Source organism: Apis mellifera, linkage group LG9 (assembly GCF_003254395.2).
Source record: "Apis mellifera strain DH4 linkage group LG9, Amel_HAv3.1, whole genome shotgun sequence".
Taxonomy (NCBI): Eukaryota; Metazoa; Arthropoda; class Insecta; order Hymenoptera; family Apidae; genus Apis; species Apis mellifera.
Genome location: NC_037646.1, coordinates 7,700,083 through 7,721,451, shown reverse-complemented (window position 1 = coordinate 7,721,451; position 21,369 = coordinate 7,700,083). Strand labels below are relative to the sequence as shown.

Sequence of the window (21,369 nt, the reverse complement as noted above, 5' to 3'; positions counted from 1 at the left end):
TGTGCGTAAGAGGGTTTCTGCCCCACTATTCCTGTCTGTACCAGGAATGTATATATATTGGGTGACAATAAACGCAAAAATAAAAATTTTTGAAAATTTTAATATTAAGTTATATTTATGTATTATATATATATATTTTTAATTTATAATTTTATATATAATAATAAAAATAATCTACATATCATAATTACATAATTCTAGCAATTTTTTTTATGATAAATCTTTAATATAATATATTACATATTATTTATTTTTATTAAATTAAAAAAAAATAAATAAATCTTATACATCAACAATAATAAAAAAAATATTAAATATATATATATATTATTAGGGGATCTGATATGTAATGTTCGCTCCTGACCTCGAACCAATAAGAATTAAGTTGGTTTTCCCCACCACTTAATTTTACAAAGAAGGAATTGGAGGGGATTCTGCCAGTCAGGACAATGAGTCACATTGGAAAGATTAAAAATATGTGATAATCATATGATGTAATCTTAATAAGATACGATAATATGTTATTTTTGTAATATATTATTAATTAATAGCATATTATTAAATAATATTATTAAATAATAATAAAAAAATATTTGAAAAAAATGAAAGATTATTAATTTTTTTTTAATTTAAATTTGCAAATGTATTCAACTTTGAAAAATTTTTAATTCAAAATTTATTTTTGTTTATCTAATTTAATTATGTTGTGGCTCAAAATTAATATACCAAGAGGATATTATGTTTTGAAATTAATATAAAAATTAATATCTAAAACAATGCTAATATTGATCATAAAATTACTATATTCAATAAAATAGAATTCTTTGAGAAGTTAAATTTTTTAATAATGTTTTCTAATTCAGTTTTATAATTTATTCTGCAAGAAATTATGCTTGAAAGTACAATTTTTTATGTATGTATTATTTTTTATATATATATTACCATTGTATTTTTTTATAATAAGATTTTATAATAAGATTTTTAATTTTCAGATAAATAAACAAATATTATCTTTATATTAATAAGAATATTTTTACATTTGTACTTTAATTATGTCATTTATTTCAAATTATAATTATAAATTGAGAAATTTGTAAAATAATAATTAATTTATTTTTACAAACATTTTATTTCCTAATTATAAATTATAAATATTTTTGACTTTTAATGATGTCTGAAAAACGACTGTCAAGTGATTCAACGATGGCGAATTTGAAATATAAAAATGTATCGAAAAATTATTTGATAATTACCAATAATTTCTTATTTGAACTATATCAAATACATATCTCTTTACAATGTTTAATTCTATATATTCATTGTATATAAAAAACATTAATATGCATGTACAATATTTTAAATTACACAATTTGAAATTGAAATCATAATTTCATAGCGATGAATAATAATTAAATTTTGTAAAATATTTAATTAAAAAATAAATAAAATTTATTTTATTTATTTTTTTATTTAAATAAAAAACTAAATTTTAATATTACATTAAAAATATTTTTCAAAATTAAAAAAAATATTTATTATTAAAGCTTTAAGCGAAAATTTAAATATAATTAATTAAATATAATTTAATATAAAAAATTATTTTTTATAATATTTTAATGAACTTTATTATTTTCTTTTTTTTCAAATATATTTTTTAACTTTGATTAAATTGTGTCTAATTTAATATATGTATATTAGTTTTTCTATAACTTATAAATCATAACTTAAATAAACATAAATAGATATATATTATTTAACATATATAATAGCACATAACATAGCTTATGATTACCAAATATAAAAAAGAATGAATTAATTTTAATTTACAAAAATTAATTTAAAATTATTGCTATTCTTAATTATATTAATCCTAAGGCTAATTCAACTTATACGCATGCGCATACTCGTATGTTCCTGCGTTATCCCTATATTTCTCCATAAATCGCGGTCATAGAATCAGCAAAATCGAAGCGCATGCGCAACCAGTATCGTGATCGCGACGCGTGGCTTACTTGAGCGTCAGTCTTTGCTTGTTCTTCGTATTGTACTGACGTGTTTGCTCTCTCTTTTTTCTCCTTCTCTCTCTTTTCTCTCTCTTTCTCTCTTTTCTCTCTCCGGTCCTACAACGGTTAGTGAAAGATTCGCCCTTTGCAATATGGCGACTCAGGCTATCACTCGGAAAAGACTAAATACACACGAGCAGAAAATAAGCAGAAACGGCTTAACCTTTCACGAGGACATCCTAGCCAACGGCCATGCTGATTTACAAAGCAATGGACGTGTACAGGTTAGATCATTACCTGTCACGCGTTTATTTTAAAATTCAGTTTATCAAATAAAATTTCTGAGACAATTAAAATTCATTTAGAAATTAGTATAATGTTTATGATTACTGATTTTTATATTTTTGATTTAAATATATTTTATTTCGTTGTATAATATAATTTAATTTAATTTTAGTTATGTTAGTAGCAAAAGTAGCAAAAGTATTTTGTTAAATGTATATTAATATTAATGTTATTAAGAAAGTATATAAAAATTAAATCTAAAATTTGTCATATGAGCAAATGAAATGTGTTTAATGATATTTCAATTATTTGTAACATATATCGAATGACTTTCAATTCAAAAAATTGCAATATAAAATAGTCCTCTTTTCTTATATAATATTTATAAGCATATATTTGATATTGTAATTATTATTAAATTAACATTAATTAATTTTATTTTATTGAATTAAATATTTTATTTATTTATTACTCTCATTAATGATTTTTAGTAATGATTTTTTTTGTAGTTATCTGTAGAACTATAACATAAAACTATTTATTGAAATACTTCGCGACATAGTTGTAATATTAATGGCCAGAACTGAATTTATTAAATGAATCAAATTGAAAAAATCAAGTTGATTGTTAATTTTTAATCATGCCTTTAAATATGATAATATAATAAAACGAACTTATAAGAAGAAATTTTTTATTTGTAATTAATTATAAGGTTCAATTTTTTTAAATAAGTAAGTTGTTTCTAATAAATAAATAATTAAAAATTAAATTTTGCATGTAACTGATATAATGTATTAAATATGATAATTAATAAGATTTACGCATTTGTCATATTAATTAATATTTTTTTAAATTCTTTTTTCGTATTTTTCAAGACTTGATTAATAGTTCGACGTACATATTTCTAACCTAATCTTATCAATGATCATAATATAGAAAATAAAATTATAGATATCAATTTCGAATAATTTATGAAAAAAATATATATTACAAATATATTGTAATATCAATTGGCAAGAAAATATTTGCAATTATTAAAAATATATATATATAAAATATGAATTTTTATCACATGTTTCAACAGTTTGTAATATTTTTCAAAACTAACCTCAAAATTTGAGAATTTAACATTCTCATTGAATAATTAATATTTATTAAAGTAAAAAATTTAAAAATCATATTTATATTATATTTTCATTTAATATATTAAATTATTTAGATTTCAAATATTTTTAGTATATTTAAAATTTTATTTTGAATAATAAAATTAAAGAAAAGATTACATTTAAGAAAAGAAACGTATATTTAATTAATACAAATGCATTAATAAACTTTGTTTGAAATAATATCGATAAATTAAAGCAATTATAATGTCAAAATTTCTGTAAAAATATTATTTTTAACAAAACTTTTTAATATTATAATAATTAAAAGATTAAAAAAAGATCAATAAGAAAGCATTAATAAAAAAAACTGATTAGAATTAAAGAAAATCGAATTATTTTTGCTATAAATAAAATATAACAATTTAATGTACATAATAAAATTTGTATAAAAATAATTTTTTTTTCTAATAAATTTAAAAAAAAACTATATTTATAATATTAATAATTGATATTTCGATTATTATATTTAATAACTTCAAATATTCTATCTTCTAAAAATTAATATTTATAATGTTTAACGATTTAATTTCACTTTTATTTTATTTTTTAATTTCTTCATATTGTCATAATGTTTTCCATTTTTGATTATTATTTTTGTTTTCTACTACAATCAAAAAAAAATATGAAAGCCACTGCAAATTTTTTGTTTAAAAAAACTTTTTTTGTTTTTTTAATAATGCAGTTTCATCTTATTGAAAATTTTTTTTCATGATTATGACTTATGAATTAAATTAAAATGTTTTTTAACATATTAATATATTTATAAGTATCAATTTTTATAATATTTTATATAATATTGTATTAATATTTTATATATATTGGCTTATAAAATTGCAAAATTAGAATTTACAAAAAATGATAGCTAGCAACAAGAATAGAAAAATATTTTTTCCAATGAAAAAAAATATAATTTAAACAGCTTTAATAATTTTAAATATTATTAACACTTCATTTTAAGATTTTTGATTTTTTTTTTATAACTCTAATTCTAAATAATAAATAATAAAGACATATTATTTATTGATTATTATTAGTCATTTAATTGTTATAAAAAGTAAAATTATATTTATCATTTCTAAAGATTAAAATTTTTATTTTATCAGTTTTTTTTTAATTTTTATATTGTATTGTACAAGAAACTTTGTGATAACAACATTATTAAATATACTTTTCGATTATTTTATCTTTAATAATAATATAATTATAATAATTGTAATTACATAATTATAACATATATATATTGTAATATATATATATATATATATATATATATTATAAATATATATTATAATATATTATATAATTATAACATTCTAAATAAACTTCAAATAATTGAAATTATTTTTTATTTTATTTAATGATATTGTTGGATACTAATAAATATAATAAAATATAGGATGTTAATAAAAAATATCTTCTTATTTATTGCATAAAAAAATTTTTAATTCTGTGAAACATATAAAACATTTAAAGAAGAATTGTTAAATTAAAATATACTTATTTTTTATTTTACATTTTTTCAGATATCAAATTGATTTTAATTATTTAAATAGCATTACATTTTTTTTTTCAATACTGTAGGCAAAAAAAATAAATGAATTCGACAATCTGTATTAAAATGACCTTAAATTAATCTTGAATAAAATGAAGCAATATTATTTAATAATAAATCAATCAATTCATACTATATAATAATATATGTAATAATTGGAATATGTATTTATTGGTCTATAAAAAATCCACGTACTTTAAACTTCGAATAGGTCAGTTGCAGTCTGATTTTGAGCAAGTAGGGGAGAAAGCCGCATGCGGCTCGTAAACCACCAGTTCATCACCTCTGCAGTAACCGATACAGTATACGTATGTATTTTCAATACATTCTTGTCCTTGTTTATTTCAAGGTCACTTTAATTACAAATTTTTGAATTTATTTGTTTACTAATTAAAATACAGCACTGAAAAAAATATACGATGTTATTTAAAAATTTAGGATCAACATATTTTCAAAAATTTAAAAATAATATAATATAAAATTCAATATATTTTTTAAGAAACATTTTTTTTAAAAAGTAAATAAAAATTTTTTATTTACTAATCCTATATATAAGATGCTTAATTTAAATTGATTTATTCAAATATCTACATATATGAATATTGATGATATTATTGATGATATTGAAAAATATTTTAAATAAATATGCTGATTAAATTAAAAAAGTTGAAACAAATTTCAATATTCAATTTGAATAAAATATAAGACGCAATGCAGTATTTTTGTATATGTTCTATCTTTGTACAATAAATTTTACAAAATTAGTTAAGTCATATATTCTTTATTTACATTATCATCATTATTACATTTAATTATAATTGGAAAATATTCATAAAATATTTATAAGATTATACGCATTTTGAATTTTTGTTTAAAAAATTTTTCAATATTTTTGAAACAAAATATATCTTCGAAGATATTCGAGGGAATCGATTTAAACATTACTATATATATAATGCGTAATATATGTAGAACATTTTTTTGTTGAAAGTAATAGTTCAGTATTTAAGAGTTTATTATCAATATAAATGTGTTTAAAACTTTTTATTTAGTTTCCAGAGAAAAAAACAAAGGTGAAACCAGCGAAGTTAAGATCAAAGGAATCATTTGAAAGAATACCGTTTATTACTGCAGTATTGACCCATTTAGGATTCTGTATTCTTATGTTTCTGGGTTTTATAAATCAATTACTTTTCACCCCAAGAGTTGCAAAAGAATATAATAGAGAGGTAAGAATAAACAAATATTTAAAAATTAGTTAGATAACTTGAAATTGAAATATCTTTAAAATATTTTTTAATTTGATCATTTATCGATTTCTTTATTTTGAAAAAATTTAAGAATTTATAAATATAGAACGTTTTTATAATCAAATTTAAAAAGTGGAATTTTTTTTTTAAATTTATTCTTTATTCTCTATTTTTTATGTATATTTTTATATTTGTCTTATTTATAAGATTAAAAATTAAAATAAATCAATTTATAAATTAAGATTATAATAAATCAATTTATATTTTTGGTTTAGATTGAGATGAAATTAACAAATGATTTGAAAATATTATTTAATTAAAAATGGATATAAAAAAATGGGATTGATTCAAACATTACTAATGTATAATGAAAAAAAAATGAAATAATAATCAAGTCAAAAATGAAAAGTAATCGAGAAACAGAATCGCATAAAAGAAAAATTAAATCGATTCTGTTCGAGTTGAATTACGATTGTTCACGAGAAAGAAAGATTCGATTGATTGTAACTTAAAACAATCATAATTATAAAACTTACGCATTCAAAGATTTTTTCAAGCGGAGTAAACGATTTTATGATTTTTTACGCTGTTAATTTTCTTAAATACAATTTTTAATTACAATACTTATTACTATAATATATATATACTTATTTTATTATTAAAAGGTAAAAAAACTTTCGATGATGACATTTATCGGGATACATGTAAAAAATTAATGACAATAATTTTATCCTAATTACGTCATATTTATTATTGAAAATTATTAATTATGAAATGATTATTAATTAAATGATATATAACGAAAGAAAATATTTTATTGCGATTTCTATAAAACTTATGAAATTTTGAAAATAAATATTATTTGATAGTTTTTTACGATATCTCTAGAAATGTTTTATCATCTTAGAATAGCAGAAGCGTTAGAAATGAAGCTTTTGATATCTAATCTTTCTTGATACATTTGTAATGCTTAAAAAAAATATAAATCTCTTTCTATATAAAAACGATATTTGAAATAATTATCAACTATTATTAAAAAAAAAAAGAAGAAAAATAGAATATTTGCGCTTAGAAATTTTGTAAACGAAAATCTTTTTTTCGTTTTATTATATTTAAGGAAATGAATGTTTAAATATAATATATAATAATAATAATAATAGATATAGTACATTTTAAATTTTATATGATATGATTCATTCACAATTACAAATTATCAATATTATTTATATATCATAATATCAAATAGAATTTTTTCTAAAGAAAATTCATTATATAAATTTAAACTTAAAAAAATGATTAATGTATAAAGCATTAAAAAAATATAACTCGAAAGAATTAAATTTTTTAAATTAAACTTAAATTACGTTCATATTGATATATTAAAATCTTTTTTATGTTATATCATTTATTTTGAAACGTTCTATAGATTTTTCTAGTGTACTGATTTTTCTATTTGTTAGAATAGTGCTACGCATTACTGTGTAGCCGTATATGGCATGTTATAAAGTAGCTTGACCGATAATGAATTGTTCGGCCTTGAAATATTTAAATGATAAATTTGAAATTTCAATCGATGTTAGAAACTGATTTTTGTACATAAAACTTATTATTATTTATGTTATATATATTGTAATTTCAATTTTAAATATTTTTTATCATTTTTTAAAATTCTTTTACATAAATAAATACTAATTAAAAAAAATTTAATTTAATTTTGTTTGTTTCTAGGGTTATGCATCTTTATATGAGCATTTCGAAGAGTTTTATCTTCGATACGTTTACAGGAGAGTAAGAGATTGTTGGAACAGGCCAATATGTTCTGTTCCAGGTGCCACGGTTACACTTAAGGATAGAATAACAAAAGATTATGGATGGACGTTTCAGTAAGTTGAAATTTTAAAAATAATTTGTCAATTTTAAATTAAAATACATCACAAATCTTTATCAAATTGAGGATTATATGAAATTTTATTTTGAACAAAAAGAATTACTATTCATTTCTTCTATTTATATATAATTCATTTTAATATAATAATTTTAAATTTTTCATGAAAGTTGTATAACAAGTATTATATATAATGATTTTTTTTATTATAAAATAATAAAAATTATTATAATTTTAATTTTGACATGATTATTATTCAATTTCAAATGCACATATTCAAAAATCGTAACAACTCGATTGGAGATACAGGAAGGCAAGCATCTGTCTTGATTAAATGTAATGAAGAACTCAAGGAGATTTGACGACCAGAGATTGAGCAAGAAAACAGATTTATAACACTTGAAAATCAAATTAAATAGATTTCGATCAATTTCATTGTTTTTTATTACATTTATTTATTCGTTTAATTTTTAAATATTTCTACTTCAATTTTTTTCAATTTTTTTTTAGTAGAAATCTTACTTTATTATATAATATTTTATTTCTTTAATTCTATTTAATTTTTTTTAGCTTAATTTTCATAAAATAAGTTGATTAATATATATGTGCATTTTAAATAACAAAATATATGATAATCTATTAAAATAAATTAAAGTTAAATTATAATTTTTCATTTATCAATTTGATATTCAGATTCACGGGAACGACATCAGAATGTATAAATTTAGGATCGTACAATTATTTAGGCTTTGCAGAAGCGAATGGTAAATGTGCTGATCAAAGTATCGAAACTTTGAAAAAATTTGGTTGTGCTAGTTGCAGTAGTCGTCTAGAACTTGGTAATTAATTTTATCTTATATAATAATATATACTATTTTTATTTTAACTTCTTTTTTAAACTCAGGAAACATGCCAATTCACGAAGAATTAGAACAATTAACGGCTAGGTTTTTGGGTGTGGAGGACGCTATAGTTTTCGGAATGGGTTTTGCTACAAATGCTCTTAATTTGCCCTCATTATTGAGCAAGGGATGTTTAGTATTAAGTGATGAAAAAAATCATGCCTCATTAATACTTGGATTGAGATTGTCTGGTGCTACAGTTAGAGTATTTGAGCACAATAGTAAGTTTATAAAATAACAAATTGAAAAAAGTTTTATAAAATTTATTTTTTAGCTTAAATATTGAATTTTATTTTTATAGATATGAAGCATTTAGAAAAATGCTTGAAAACTGCAATAGTTTTTGGACAACCAGAATCTCATGAACCTTGGAAAAAAATAGTAATTGTAGTGGAAGGTGTTTATTCTATGGAAGGTTCTATTGTACATCTACCTGAAATTTTGCAGCTCAAGAAGAAGTACAAAGTGCGTACATTTATTTGCATGTACAATAATTCCATTCTAATATGTATCTAGAAAATATTAAAATTTAATTTAATATAATAGGCTTATCTTTATTTGGATGAAGCTCATAGCACAGGTGCATTAGGCAAACGTGGAAGAGGTGTTTGTGACTATTATGAAATTGATCCACGAGAAGTGGATATACTTATGGGAACTTTTACAAAAAGTTTTGGATCCGCTGGCGGTTATATTGCCGGAACAAAAGTAAAGAAATTTTCAAGTTATCTTTATAATTAAAAAACACAAAGTTCATAATATCAATATTAATAATAACAATAATTCTACATTTCTAGATCTTAATAAATCATTTAAGAATACATAGTCATGCACATACTTATGCGGCAGCTATGTCTCCACCAATAGCACAGCAAATTATAACTTCAATGAAAATAATAGCTGGAGAAGATGGTACAGATGATGGAAAAAGAAGAACAAAACAATTAGCGAGAAACACTAGATATTTCAGACGCAGACTTAATCAAATTGGAGTTATCATTTATGGAAATGAAGATTCACCTGTTGTACCTATGTTAGTTTATTTGTTTTCAAAAATAGGGTATGTAGATAGTTAATATTTTAATGTAACATGATGAATTGAATCTTAAAACTATAATTTTTATTCGAATTAATAGTTCAGTTGTACGAACCTTAACAACATATAACATAGCAGCAGTTGGAGTTGGATTTCCAGCAACCCCATTAATGGAAGGCAGAATACGATTTTGTCTTTCTGCTGCACATACTAAACAACAATTAGATTACGTAAGCATATATATTTTTTTTGTTAATTTGACTTTTTGCTATCGATTTTCTAATTGAAATTTTTAATTTTTTCTCTCTTTTTTATTTAGGTGTTATTACATATTGAAAGTCTTGCAGATTTCTTGGGTTTAAGATATTCTCGTAAATCTCGCGATCCTGCCCCCATAGAATATTATTCCGATGGTGAGGCCGAATGACCTGTTATCTAAAAATAGATTCTTTAGAATATTTACTTTGCTCCAAAGAAGCGCCTGGTATTTCTATGGAGAAACACTGCCTTGGAAGAACTCTACACGCATTCTTTTATATGCTTTTCCATTGATGTGCATATATCTTTTAATTAAATCGCAAATGAGAAGAAAACAATATCATTTCTGAAAATCATGAAATCATTATTATGAAATATAAAATTATAAATTAATAATTTATCATTTTAGAAGAAAATACTTCTTCTATATCTTGGATATTTATAATATTAGACATTTTTATGAAGAAAAAAATCAAATTTCTTCTTGCACAGTGTACAACGAATTAAAAAATATTAATGGAGAAGTCAGAAATGCGTCAGAGTTCAGTTGTCCTCTTATTTTACGTGCACCAAGCTCGTAGAGGCATATGCACATATCGGTGGCTGTGATATGCCAACAGATCTTAGATATGCAAGGTAGTTTTAATAAGTAAAATTCATCCGAAATAGTTTCCTCTTCTTATGGTAGAGAAGCTAGACAGTTCGATATTTTTCTAAAAGAAATGAAAAAATCGAGACAAGATTTTTCCTTGAATATTTAATTCTTTGACGCATTCTGCGTTGGTGCACTACTGTAATTGCATTTATTTTATATCAAACATTTTATATCAAAATTTAACTCTTTTGCTGTGGTACATATTTTATGTAATATCACTGTATGTAGCAATGTAAAGCTTTATAAATTTATCTATTTTCTATCATTGCTATATTTATGTATATGCTTTAGAAAATTAATAATGCGTGCACATATACATATAAACGCACACAAAACGAACAGTAAGTACTTGACATATTCAATTCTAAAAATTATTCATCTATTCATAGTGAAAATACAGAAAATAGGATTTTAGAATTAAAAGAAATATATCTTAAACAGTGATTTTTACTTCCATTACCACAGCAAAGAGTTTAAGTTTAAGGCAAAAATACATATATTTTTCTTTTTTCTTTTGATAATTAAAATAGATTTATATTTTATTAAAATTATAGTTAACAATTTATTTTTTAAAAATAATTTTATAGTTTTATAGTTTTCTTTTTATTCTTCATTCTATAAGTCAAGCATCATTTAAAAAAAAAAAAAAAAATAGAAATAGTTATTTCCAAATAAGACCTAAAAACGCGCACATTTTTAATAGTAATAATTTCAGATAATTTCACAAATAGAGTATAATTTTATAATTAATTATTCGATTTTAAATAATTATATATCATAGAATAATATTCATTTATACAGGAAATTCATAAAATGATTGCACAAATTTTTTAATATTGTTTTTTCACAATACTAAACGAATTGTTAAATTAATTATTTATTTCTAAAAAGCAGAGTATTATTTTAACAAATTGAAATAGTTTTTAAGAAATTATTATTTTGATTTATATAATATACATATGTAACAAAAAAAATGAAAATTGATATTGATAAACATCTATATATTTATATTAAAATTCAATTCAATTGTAAATGAAACTTTCATCTGCGATTAATTTATATCAAATAAAATTTTATTTTAAATGATATGTGATGTGCGAAAAATAAAATATTTTATAGTAATAAAAAGAGATATAATTCAGATTTTAAAAAATAAAGAAATTTTTTTAAAACAATTTGTATTTTTTTATAATTACTTATTTAATCTTTCAATTAAATAAAGAATATATGAATATTTTAAAAAAGCGTAAACTTCAAATTTGTATACGAGAAAGAAAGCTTTGAATTCTTCGTAAAATAATGCTATTATCGCATATGCAGTCGGAAGGTTCATATGGTGGTTTTATAGAAAGTATATTTTCTATTGTTAAAATATCATTTTGTTCTTTTACAGGGAATCTATTTTCTCGAAGTAATTTTATCACAGCATTTTTTCTTTCCTCTAATGTGGTTTGAAGAATATTTACTGGAGCGTTTGTAAACAATTCTGGTAATTCATATGATTGATTTGAACAGATATTAATATTTTTTATTGCATGACCAAATATGATTTTTAAATTATTTTGTTGGCAGCCTTGTAACAATACAACACTGCAAAACAACTTATAAATTATTTATGAATAAAGGAATAATTGAAAATTTTAAATAATATACAAACGATTCTAACCTTTCCGATACTGGATCAACTGTATAAACAACACCAGATATCATGGTATTATCTTCAGTTAAAATGTTCACTTTCATACCAATGTAACTTTTAAATAATAAAGGATTATTTTTATAAATTTTATGGGAAAAATGCGAATTCTCTCCCATAATATAAACAAAGATTTGTCTCGTAAATAAAGTATAGTATAGATGATATCATAAGAACTACAAATTCTAGTAACATTTAAATTTTCAACTAAAATTAACTAACTGAAAATTAACTAGAAATAATAGTATAGAAATTAAATAGTAATATTTAAATATTCAACTAGTGAATTTCATGTGAATTTAAGAAACATAACCTAAAAAATCAATGTTGACAACTTTATTGTAAATATACAATTGAGATATCTATAAATTCAAAAAAGAATGTATAATTAAAAAGTGATAATTAATTATTGAATATTTATTAATATTATATTATTATATTATATATAATATATCAATATATTAATTATAAATATAGCAAATTGAAAATTTAATCATGGTTATTTATGGTGTTTATATTGTATCAAAATCAGGTGGATTAATTTTTAATCATGATCATAATGTTCCGCGAATCGAAAATGAAAAAACATTTAATTTTCCACTCGATATAAAATTAAATTATGAAAATAAAAAAATTGTTGTTTCATTTGGACAAAAAGAAGGAATTAACGGTAAGAATAATATTTCTTTAATTTTTAAAAGATGAAATTATGAAATTAAAATTTTTTTTTTATTTATTGTAGTGGGTCATGTTTTAACTGCAGTAAATAATAGTCCTGTTGTAGGACGTGAATTAGAAAATGGTAAAGATGTGATTGAACTGTTAGAACAACCAGAAAATTTTCCTGTGTTACTTAGATTTAGCCGTGCCAGAATGACAACCAATGAAAAAATTTTTTTAGCCTCAATGTTTTATCCTTTATTTGCAATTGCGAGTCAATTAAGTCCTGAACCACGTTGTTCTGGCATTGAAGTTTTAGAAGCTGATACATTCAGGTTACATTGTTATCAAACATTAACTGGAATAAAATTCATAGTAGTGGCAGAACCCACTCAAAGTGGAATAGAAATTCTGTTAAAAAGAGTATATGAACTATATGCTGATTATGCTTTAAAAAATCCTTTTTATTCATTAGAAATGCCAATCAGATGTGAATTATTTGAAACTAATTTACAAAGTTTATTAGAAAATATTGAAAAGTCTGGTGCTAGCAATGTATAAATAATAAATTATTATCTCATAAGTAATATTAGATAAATATAAAATATATATAAAATATGATTATATTAATTAGACTAAATCTTACTTGATCTTATGAAATAGCATATTAAAGTATAAATGATACAATGAATATAAATAAAGATAATTCTCTTGTTTGTATTTAATAATAAACATAACAATTTATTAAAATATTTTAAAAAAATATATAAATGATTATATGTATGTATAAAAATTATTGAATATTTTTCTTAATAGGATTGTTTCTATGAAGATTTTGATGTAAGGTTTTCTATTTTTTTAACAAAACTGAAAATATCATCAGCTAAAAGTCTGGGTTCTTCAAAAGCTGCAAAATGTCCACCACGTGATATAATGTTGTATTGAATTATATTAGGATATTTTTGTTTAAGCAAACTTTCAGGCAGAACAAGTATTTCATTGGGAAAGACTGCACAAGCTGTAAACACTTTTATAGGCAATCTGAAATAAAATGTGTACATTTAAATGCTTTATATAAATAAAAAATTTATAAACTTATAAATTAAATAAATTAACTTACTGGTCAATTTTCAGAGATCTATATGATGAAGTATAATTTTCAGCATAAAGTCTAACACTTGTAGTAATACTATTAGTGATCCAATATATCATTATATTATCTAATAGCTCATCTAGTACAAATTTTTCTGTTATACCACCATCATCTTGTTTTTTATATGTCTTATTTGTCCACACAGAAAATTTTTCTAAAATATATGCTGCTAATGCATCAGGTGAAGCAGTCAATGCAGCACCTAATGAACAAGTTTTATTAATATTAAAAATTTTAGTGTCTAATAATTTATGTATTTTATTTAAAGTATATAAGTTATATACTTCATATAATATATATATATATATATAAAATAAGTTATATATTATGTATTTTATTTAAAGTTTTGAATATCCTAAACAAAATGATATATACCTATAGTATCTGGTTTCGTAGCCTGTATATGAAAGTAACCACTTTCTTCAATTAAGAAGGACAAAATTTCACTCACAGGAAAGAATTTTGAGTAATGTTCATTTGCTCCTATTAACGATGGGAAATAGGTACCGACAAATAACCAGAAAAGATTAGATAAATTTAAAGAAGTACACATATTATTATGTAGACCAATTATCCTAAAAAAAAAATAATATTAAATTTTCTTAAAGTTTTATGTGTTATTGTAGTTACTAACTTTTCTGGGAAGAGAACAGCCATATCAGAAGCAATAACAGATCCCCAATCACCTCCTTGAACGTAAAATTTTTCAAAACCAAGTCTCTGCATCAGATTCTTGAATATTACAGCTATCTAAATAAAAAGTAGTTTTGAAAGAAAAATCATTAAATATATTAGTTTATGTCTGTAAAAAGTGCAATATTACCTGAGCATTAGCCATGCCTGGTCGTACCGCACCTTCGGAGAAACCGTATCCAGGAAGTGACGGTACAATAACTTCGAACACAAAGTTTTGATTAGGCCAAGGTTTTGTTAACATGGGTATAATTTTTTGGAATTCCACAACAGATCCAGGCCATCCATGTAGCATGAGTAAAGGTAAAACTTTTAAGTTTTTATTATTTGGTAAATTTGGCTTTACATGATAGAAATGTATATCCAAACCTAAAATTTTTATATATCTTATTTCTTCTTTAAATTTTTTATTAATTATAAAAATGCATAAATTATTTTCTCCCTTACCCTGAATAGTAGTCATAAACTGAGGATACTTATTTAACAAAGCTTGCCTCTCAGTCCAGTTGTATTTATCTCTCCAGTAATCAAGTACTGTATTCAAATATGTAGTTGAGATACCGTAAGTCCAGCCTACATTTTCCAATGGTTTTTTAAACGTTCTTCTGTGTGCCAGGCGATATTTTAAATCGTCTAAAACCTTAAAAAATAATTGGATAAGTTAAAATTAATGAAAAAATTAGAATAAATTATAACTTTATTTGATTATTTACCGATTTTGATACATCAATTTTGAAAGGTCGGATTTCTATAGATTCCTTTTCATTTTTTTTTGATCCCCAATTTGTTTCCGGTAAAGTTGGAACATTAAGTTCGTTCACAGAACTAAAATTATTAGACGTATTTGTAAAATTATAAACATAGATTATATTCTTTTTAATATATTATATTATTCATATTCACAATTATGTGTAATTCTCTCTCTCTCTCCTCTTCCTCTCTCTCTCTCCCTCCCTTTCTCTCGATAATTTTAAAAAATTCAGTCACAACTTCGTGAAATCGAATTCATGATACTTTTTTTTTAAATTTCTAAATATAAATACTTCATCAAATGATAAAGAAGATAGATGGATAAGATTCATTTTGAAAAATAAGTTTTTTCAAATGAATGTTTTAATTATCGAATTATCAGTTATCAAATTAGAATCATATCATTCGAATTGATAAGTATTATTATAATTAATAATCATTTTGTAATAATTATAACTAATTATTTTGTTCTGTTTACGTTTTTTATTCAATAATATTGAATATAATTTTCTATTATTTTTCACTACAAAATGATAATTTTCCAATCAAGTTAATAATTTAATTTAAAAATATGATATTTTTATATATTAATGATTATATATAAATATTTTTTATATAATTATATTTTAATAATGATACTTATTAAAAATCGATTTATTTTACATAGAAGTATAAATATTTTATGAATTTAAAAATTTTAAATTTTTAAATTATAAATTTAAAAATGTGACAAGTAATAAAATATTCGATTTAAAATATTTGTATTTTTATTTTTGAAATTAAAAAATTTAATCTTAATTCTAAAAATAATAATTAATCATTTTAATTTATATAACTGCAAATTTTTGATTAGATAACATTACGATTAAATATCATTACAAAGCATTTATAAAGTATAAGTATAAGTAAAAAAAATAGTGATAATTATTATCATTATTAGCAAATATTATCAATAAATTTTATATTTTAATATAAATAAAATATATTAATAATAGAATAATTAGATTTTGAATAATAATTAAAATAAAAACAATAAATAAATAAAATGAAAATAATACATTTTTACAATCATCGTCTTTCATTAATTTTGTTTACTAGACATTTCTTATTTCCGTCGCATAGGCATATTTTTATATGTATTAAATGAATTATTATATATTATTTAGAATATTAATGATTTGAAAATATGTTTGATTATACAAAGTGATATATAATAATAAAAGATAAAATAATAAATTGATAATAATATAAGAAATATTAATGACATTTAATAATAAAAAAAAAATTTAAAAATTCGTTTATTTCTTAATTATATACGATTAATCTTGATTTTCCAAAAATAAGAATTTAAACGATTTTTTTTTTATATTTTTGATTTTTTTTTCTGTTCAGTTGTATCATATTATATTTATATATTGTATATATTGCATCAAATTAGAAAACAATCTGTATATCGAAAGAACCAAAAAATGTAAATGTAAATGTAAATGAAAAATAATAAATAAACTTAAAGCAATTTTTATTTATTCTAATGATGATAGCATATTTTTCATTCAAACTATAATAAAATTACTTGTTAAATTATGAATCTGTTTAAAGAATGGACTTCAAACTACTAATAATGACTAATGATGAATTTATAAATTTAAAATAACTCTTCGTTATATCTTAGAAAATTCAGAATCAATAATTGATATTTTAGAAATAAATTTGATATATAAATATATACTAAACATTTTAAATATTTGAAAATAATATACAGTTATGAAAAGGATTAAATTCTTATAATAATTTTAAATTTGATATAATGATAATAATTTTTAATATAATAAATTTTAAATGTAAAATGTAAAATAAAAATTTATAAATATTTAAGAATAAGAAGAATATTAAGATTTCATTAAGTTAATTATTATATAATATATAATAATTATAAATATAGAATAAATTCTTTATATACATAATTATATACATAAATTATATAAATAAAGTTTACATTTTTCTCATTGTACAAATCGGAATTCATGAATTATAAATGAATGTATAAAAAAATTCAGAAAATAAAAATATATTATATTAAAAAAAATCATATTAGTTTTACGTAAGAAAAAAGAATATTAAAAATTTAAAATCATAAATCATTTATATTTAAACTATAAATATAATTTTAATATAATATAAAATTATAATAAATTATATAATTATAATTTTTATAAAAATATATGAAGATTATATATTATTAAGAGTACTTTTTACGTGAAATAAAATAAAATCGATCAATTAAAAAATATATATCATATACATCTATTGATATCTATAATAGATATTGTATATAAAAATTATATAAATAAATATTTATTTATGATATTATTTTCAATTTATATTAATAATTTTATGACATTGATAAACTTACGATAAATAAATAGATATTCCAGCGACACAAAGTCCTAACATCCCTACTGTTTTCCACATATTGTATCGCACGTCTGTTCACTTTGACTACTAAATTAGCAATACGTGATAGAGTAAGGCTTCAACAAACTTTTATACTAATATTTAAAGAAAAAAATAACGTTAGTCAACAAAGTATTATTAGAATAAGAGAGAGAATTTGATTCTCAGCACCACCTATTGGCTGATTTTTAAGGATCATGTGCAAGATATGAATATGTAAAAGATAATTATGTAATTATGTAATTATATTTCGAACACAAGGATTATTTTAGTTATTTTAATTGAAATTAGTATGAATATAATTACTTTTACACAAAATACAAAAATAATAGTATTATATTTTTTATATTTTATTTTTTAAGAATATAAAAAACATGATTATAATTAAACAGTAGAAAATTAATTTTTAATATTTGTTCTTAAATAAAATAATCACTATGATTTAATAAATAAATATCTTTAATTTCAAATAAGTTCGATATGTTATTTATATATATATATTGAGTTCATATTAATTGGAAAGTTATTTTTAAATAATTTTGAAATAATTTTAGGATATAATTAAGTTTAAATATAAGAATATTAAAATTTAAATTTTCAATTGGAAATGTTCTTTATCTTTTTATTTTTAATTCTAATTATTTTTAATCATTATTTATAATATGAAGTAATATTAAAAAGAACAATATTATAAAAAAAAGATTTAAAAATAAATATAATATTGAAAAAAATTATTTTATTTAATTAATAATTAGATCAAAAAATAATTACAATTACAATACATAAAGATTATTAATAACTAAAGATCATACATTTAATACTATCTTAATAAACATGAAAATTTATTTTTAAACTTAAATAACTATTGTTATATTATGACTGATTTTTCAAATAATCACTATTATATTTTCTTTGTATAATTATGCGAAAATTGTTTTAATTTTTTCGAATCTAAATATGTCTAAAAATTATGTTTAATAATATAACTCAGTATATTTTAATAAAAATTATTCGGAAGCAATCTTTGGCACCTTTGAATAATTTGAACAAGTATTATTGATATTTCTAATTGACTATTTAAGATTTACATGTCATTACTATTTTAATTTCGTTTCGATCATTAACGTATATATTTAATATATTTATAATTCAATCTTTTACAATAACATTGTATATATACAGCATGAATATTATTAAAAATTTTCAAACATATATTTTATTATTATTTTATATTAAATATAAAAAAATAATAAAAAATTCTAATTCAGTTTTTATAGAATATCAATCTGTATACATGTAAAGACCCAAAGATAGTTACTCGTACAAAATAAACTAAAATTTATTTTGATTTGAAAATCTTATTTTTAAAAATATGATTTTTGCAAAAAATTATCTTAATTTAAAATATATGTTATAATGTATTATATTTTTTTATTTGAACATATGTTTTATTTTGATTGACTATGTAAACCATGCTAAGAGACCAAATTCTTAAAATTAATTTAAGATGTTTGGTTTAGAAATATTATATACAAATATAATTCTTGTAAAGCACCATCAATATATATAAGATATATATATATATATATATATATATATATATATATATATATATATCTTAATGCTTACTTATGTAAATATATAAAAACAATTTTACATATTTAATTTAGATTTTTATGAAAGAATAAAAGCATAAATATTTTTTTTAAATTTAGTAAATAAAAGAAATTCTGATTCGCATGTTAAAATAAAAGATGAAATATAGATTTTTCTATCAACCAAAATTAAAATAAATTTTTATATATAATAATAACAAAATTTGATCGTAAATATATAGTATATCAAATATCTAATTTCAATTTATTATTATAAATTAAATGAATAAAACATTGCACTAAAAAATGATAATAAAGAATTATTCTGCAACTATAATTTGGTTATTATGAAAAATAATTTGTTAGCTACTGCACAACCAAATATTCATAATCTTAAATATTTATCATTTAATCTTATATTATTGACATAATATATATGATGTTCTATGTAATCCTTAATAGTATACATTTTTTTAATATGCACATTAATTACCAGGTACTAGTTAATATTTGTAATAAAAGACAACATTATTAAAAATGAATATGATACAATTCTGGGGGAAACTGTGTACCTTTGGACAAAATTCATGTTCAACGTCATAATAATCCAAAAAATATTAATTGTTTATATAAAAATGATAATTTTCGTTATTTTTACTAAAATATCATTTATGATTAAAATAGAATTAAAAATATAAATTTTAAATATGTTATATTATGTAATTTATTATTAAACGCAATTCTACATATTTATATTTCAATTTTTTTATAAATTTAATAAAAAATTTTGTTGCTTCAATGTTCAATGATACGTTTGTATTAAATTATATGTTAAATTGCAAGATTTTTTTAAAAATAAATTTAATATCTTATTTGTTATGTCCAAAGGTATATATATTTACATATATATATATAAACAAAGATAATTTAACAAAAAATTTTAGAAGATACTTTTCTCTATGATTTTTTAAATTACAACATTTACATTTTTTTTGAATAAAAGAATATAATGGCTTATATTATTTGCTGCCATTATACAATTTGAAGAAGATAATTATAATTGCTAATAAATTAAAAAACTAATATAATCATTTTTTTTATATGCTGTAATTAAGCCATCATTATATTTTAAAGCTTAAACTAAAAACTAATTACGCGTTATTAATAAGCGAAAAGTCAAAAGGCACCATGTTCCCCAATATCTTAGAAATACTTGATTGCACTTTAAAACTGATTAAAACATCTATATTTACTACAAAATAATATAGTATGAACTTCAGATCGATAAAGAAATCTTTAATATATTACGTTTATAAATAAAATATATGTTGATATTTTAAGAATTATAATCTCAATCAAAAAGATTCATAAATTGA

At 20.2% G+C, this 21,369-nt stretch overlaps 4 protein-coding genes across 5 annotated transcripts; 2 read left to right on the top strand and 2 right to left on the bottom strand.

Annotated features, from left to right (window-relative positions):
• Nucleotides 1-1,982: 1,982 nt before the first annotated feature.
• Nucleotides 1,983-10,580, top strand: LOC411447 (serine palmitoyltransferase 2). Of its 2 annotated transcripts, XM_016913993.2 has the most exons (11): nucleotides 2,012-2,287; nucleotides 5,218-5,314; nucleotides 6,059-6,235; nucleotides 7,985-8,139; nucleotides 8,835-8,980; nucleotides 9,046-9,264; nucleotides 9,345-9,508; nucleotides 9,590-9,751; nucleotides 9,841-10,103; nucleotides 10,180-10,309; nucleotides 10,399-10,580. In XM_016913993.2, the coding sequence occupies exons 2-11, from the start codon at nucleotides 5,261-5,263 to the stop codon at nucleotides 10,504-10,506; spliced, it is 1,578 nt and encodes a 525-aa protein (XP_016769482.1). In that variant the 5' UTR covers nucleotides 2,012-2,287; nucleotides 5,218-5,260; the 3' UTR covers nucleotides 10,507-10,580. The 2 variants fall into 2 exon arrangements, with proteins under 2 accessions (XP_394921.3, XP_016769482.1); XM_394921.6 differs by lacking the exon at nucleotides 5,218-5,314 and having other exon boundaries at nucleotides 1,983-2,287.
• Nucleotides 10,581-12,158: 1,578 nt separating this feature from the next.
• On the bottom strand, nucleotides 12,159-12,882 carry LOC725227 (gem-associated protein 6). The gene is made up of 2 exons (XM_001121104.5): nucleotides 12,659-12,882; nucleotides 12,159-12,582 (listed from the first exon to the last, which is right to left on the bottom strand). Exons 1-2 carry the CDS (start codon nucleotides 12,805-12,807, stop codon nucleotides 12,246-12,248), a joined length of 486 nt encoding a protein of 161 aa, XP_001121104.2. The 5' UTR covers nucleotides 12,808-12,882; the 3' UTR covers nucleotides 12,159-12,245.
• Nucleotides 12,883-13,001: 119 nt separating this feature from the next.
• On the top strand, nucleotides 13,002-14,446 carry LOC552442 (trafficking protein particle complex subunit 4). Its single transcript, XM_624815.5, has 2 exons — nucleotides 13,002-13,358; nucleotides 13,431-14,446. Exons 1-2 carry the CDS (start codon nucleotides 13,184-13,186, stop codon nucleotides 13,907-13,909), a joined length of 654 nt encoding a protein of 217 aa, XP_624818.1. The 5' UTR covers nucleotides 13,002-13,183; the 3' UTR covers nucleotides 13,910-14,446.
• On the bottom strand, nucleotides 14,042-18,592 carry LOC406152 (juvenile hormone epoxide hydrolase 1). The gene is made up of 8 exons (XM_394922.7): nucleotides 18,358-18,592; nucleotides 15,908-16,019; nucleotides 15,642-15,834; nucleotides 15,325-15,563; nucleotides 15,136-15,251; nucleotides 14,877-15,076; nucleotides 14,469-14,703; nucleotides 14,042-14,389 (listed from the first exon to the last, which is right to left on the bottom strand). Exons 1-8 carry the CDS (start codon nucleotides 18,414-18,416, stop codon nucleotides 14,173-14,175), a joined length of 1,371 nt encoding a protein of 456 aa, XP_394922.3. The 5' UTR covers nucleotides 18,417-18,592; the 3' UTR covers nucleotides 14,042-14,172.
• Between the last annotated feature and the right edge of the window lie 2,777 nt (nucleotides 18,593-21,369).

What these genes read in the sequence shown, in the direction of transcription:
- LOC411447 (XM_394921.6), top strand. Translation starts at nt 2,156, where the DNA reads ATGGCGACTCAGGCTATCACTCGGAAAAGACTAAATACACACGAGCAG. An exon ending in TAGAGTATTTGAGCACAATA is followed by an intron (nt 9,265 to 9,344) that starts GTAAGTTTATAA and finishes TTATTTTTATAG; the next exon opens with ATATGAAGCATTTAGAAAAA. An exon ending in AGCTCAAGAAGAAGTACAAA is followed by an intron (nt 9,509 to 9,589) that starts GTGCGTACATTT and finishes TTAATATAATAG; the next exon opens with GCTTATCTTTATTTGGATGA.
- LOC725227 (XM_001121104.5), bottom strand. Translation starts at nt 12,807, where the DNA reads ATGGGAGAGAATTCGCATTTTTCCCATAAAATTTATAAAAATAATCCT. An exon ending in GTTGATCCAGTATCGGAAAG is followed by an intron (nt 12,583 to 12,658) that starts GTTAGAATCGTT and finishes GTTGTTTTGCAG; the next exon opens with TGTTGTATTGTTACAAGGCT.
- LOC552442 (XM_624815.5), top strand. Translation starts at nt 13,184, where the DNA reads ATGGTTATTTATGGTGTTTATATTGTATCAAAATCAGGTGGATTAATT. An exon ending in ACAAAAAGAAGGAATTAACG is followed by an intron (nt 13,359 to 13,430) that starts GTAAGAATAATA and finishes TATTTATTGTAG; the next exon opens with TGGGTCATGTTTTAACTGCA.
- LOC406152 (XM_394922.7), bottom strand. Translation starts at nt 18,416, where the DNA reads ATGTGGAAAACAGTAGGGATGTTAGGACTTTGTGTCGCTGGAATATCT. An exon ending in GTTTATGACTACTATTCAGG is followed by an intron (nt 15,564 to 15,641) that starts GTAAGGGAGAAA and finishes TAAAAATTTTAG; the next exon opens with GTTTGGATATACATTTCTAT. An exon ending in GCTGTTCTCTTCCCAGAAAA is followed by an intron (nt 15,077 to 15,135) that starts GTTAGTAACTAC and finishes TTTTTTTTTTAG; the next exon opens with GATAATTGGTCTACATAATA.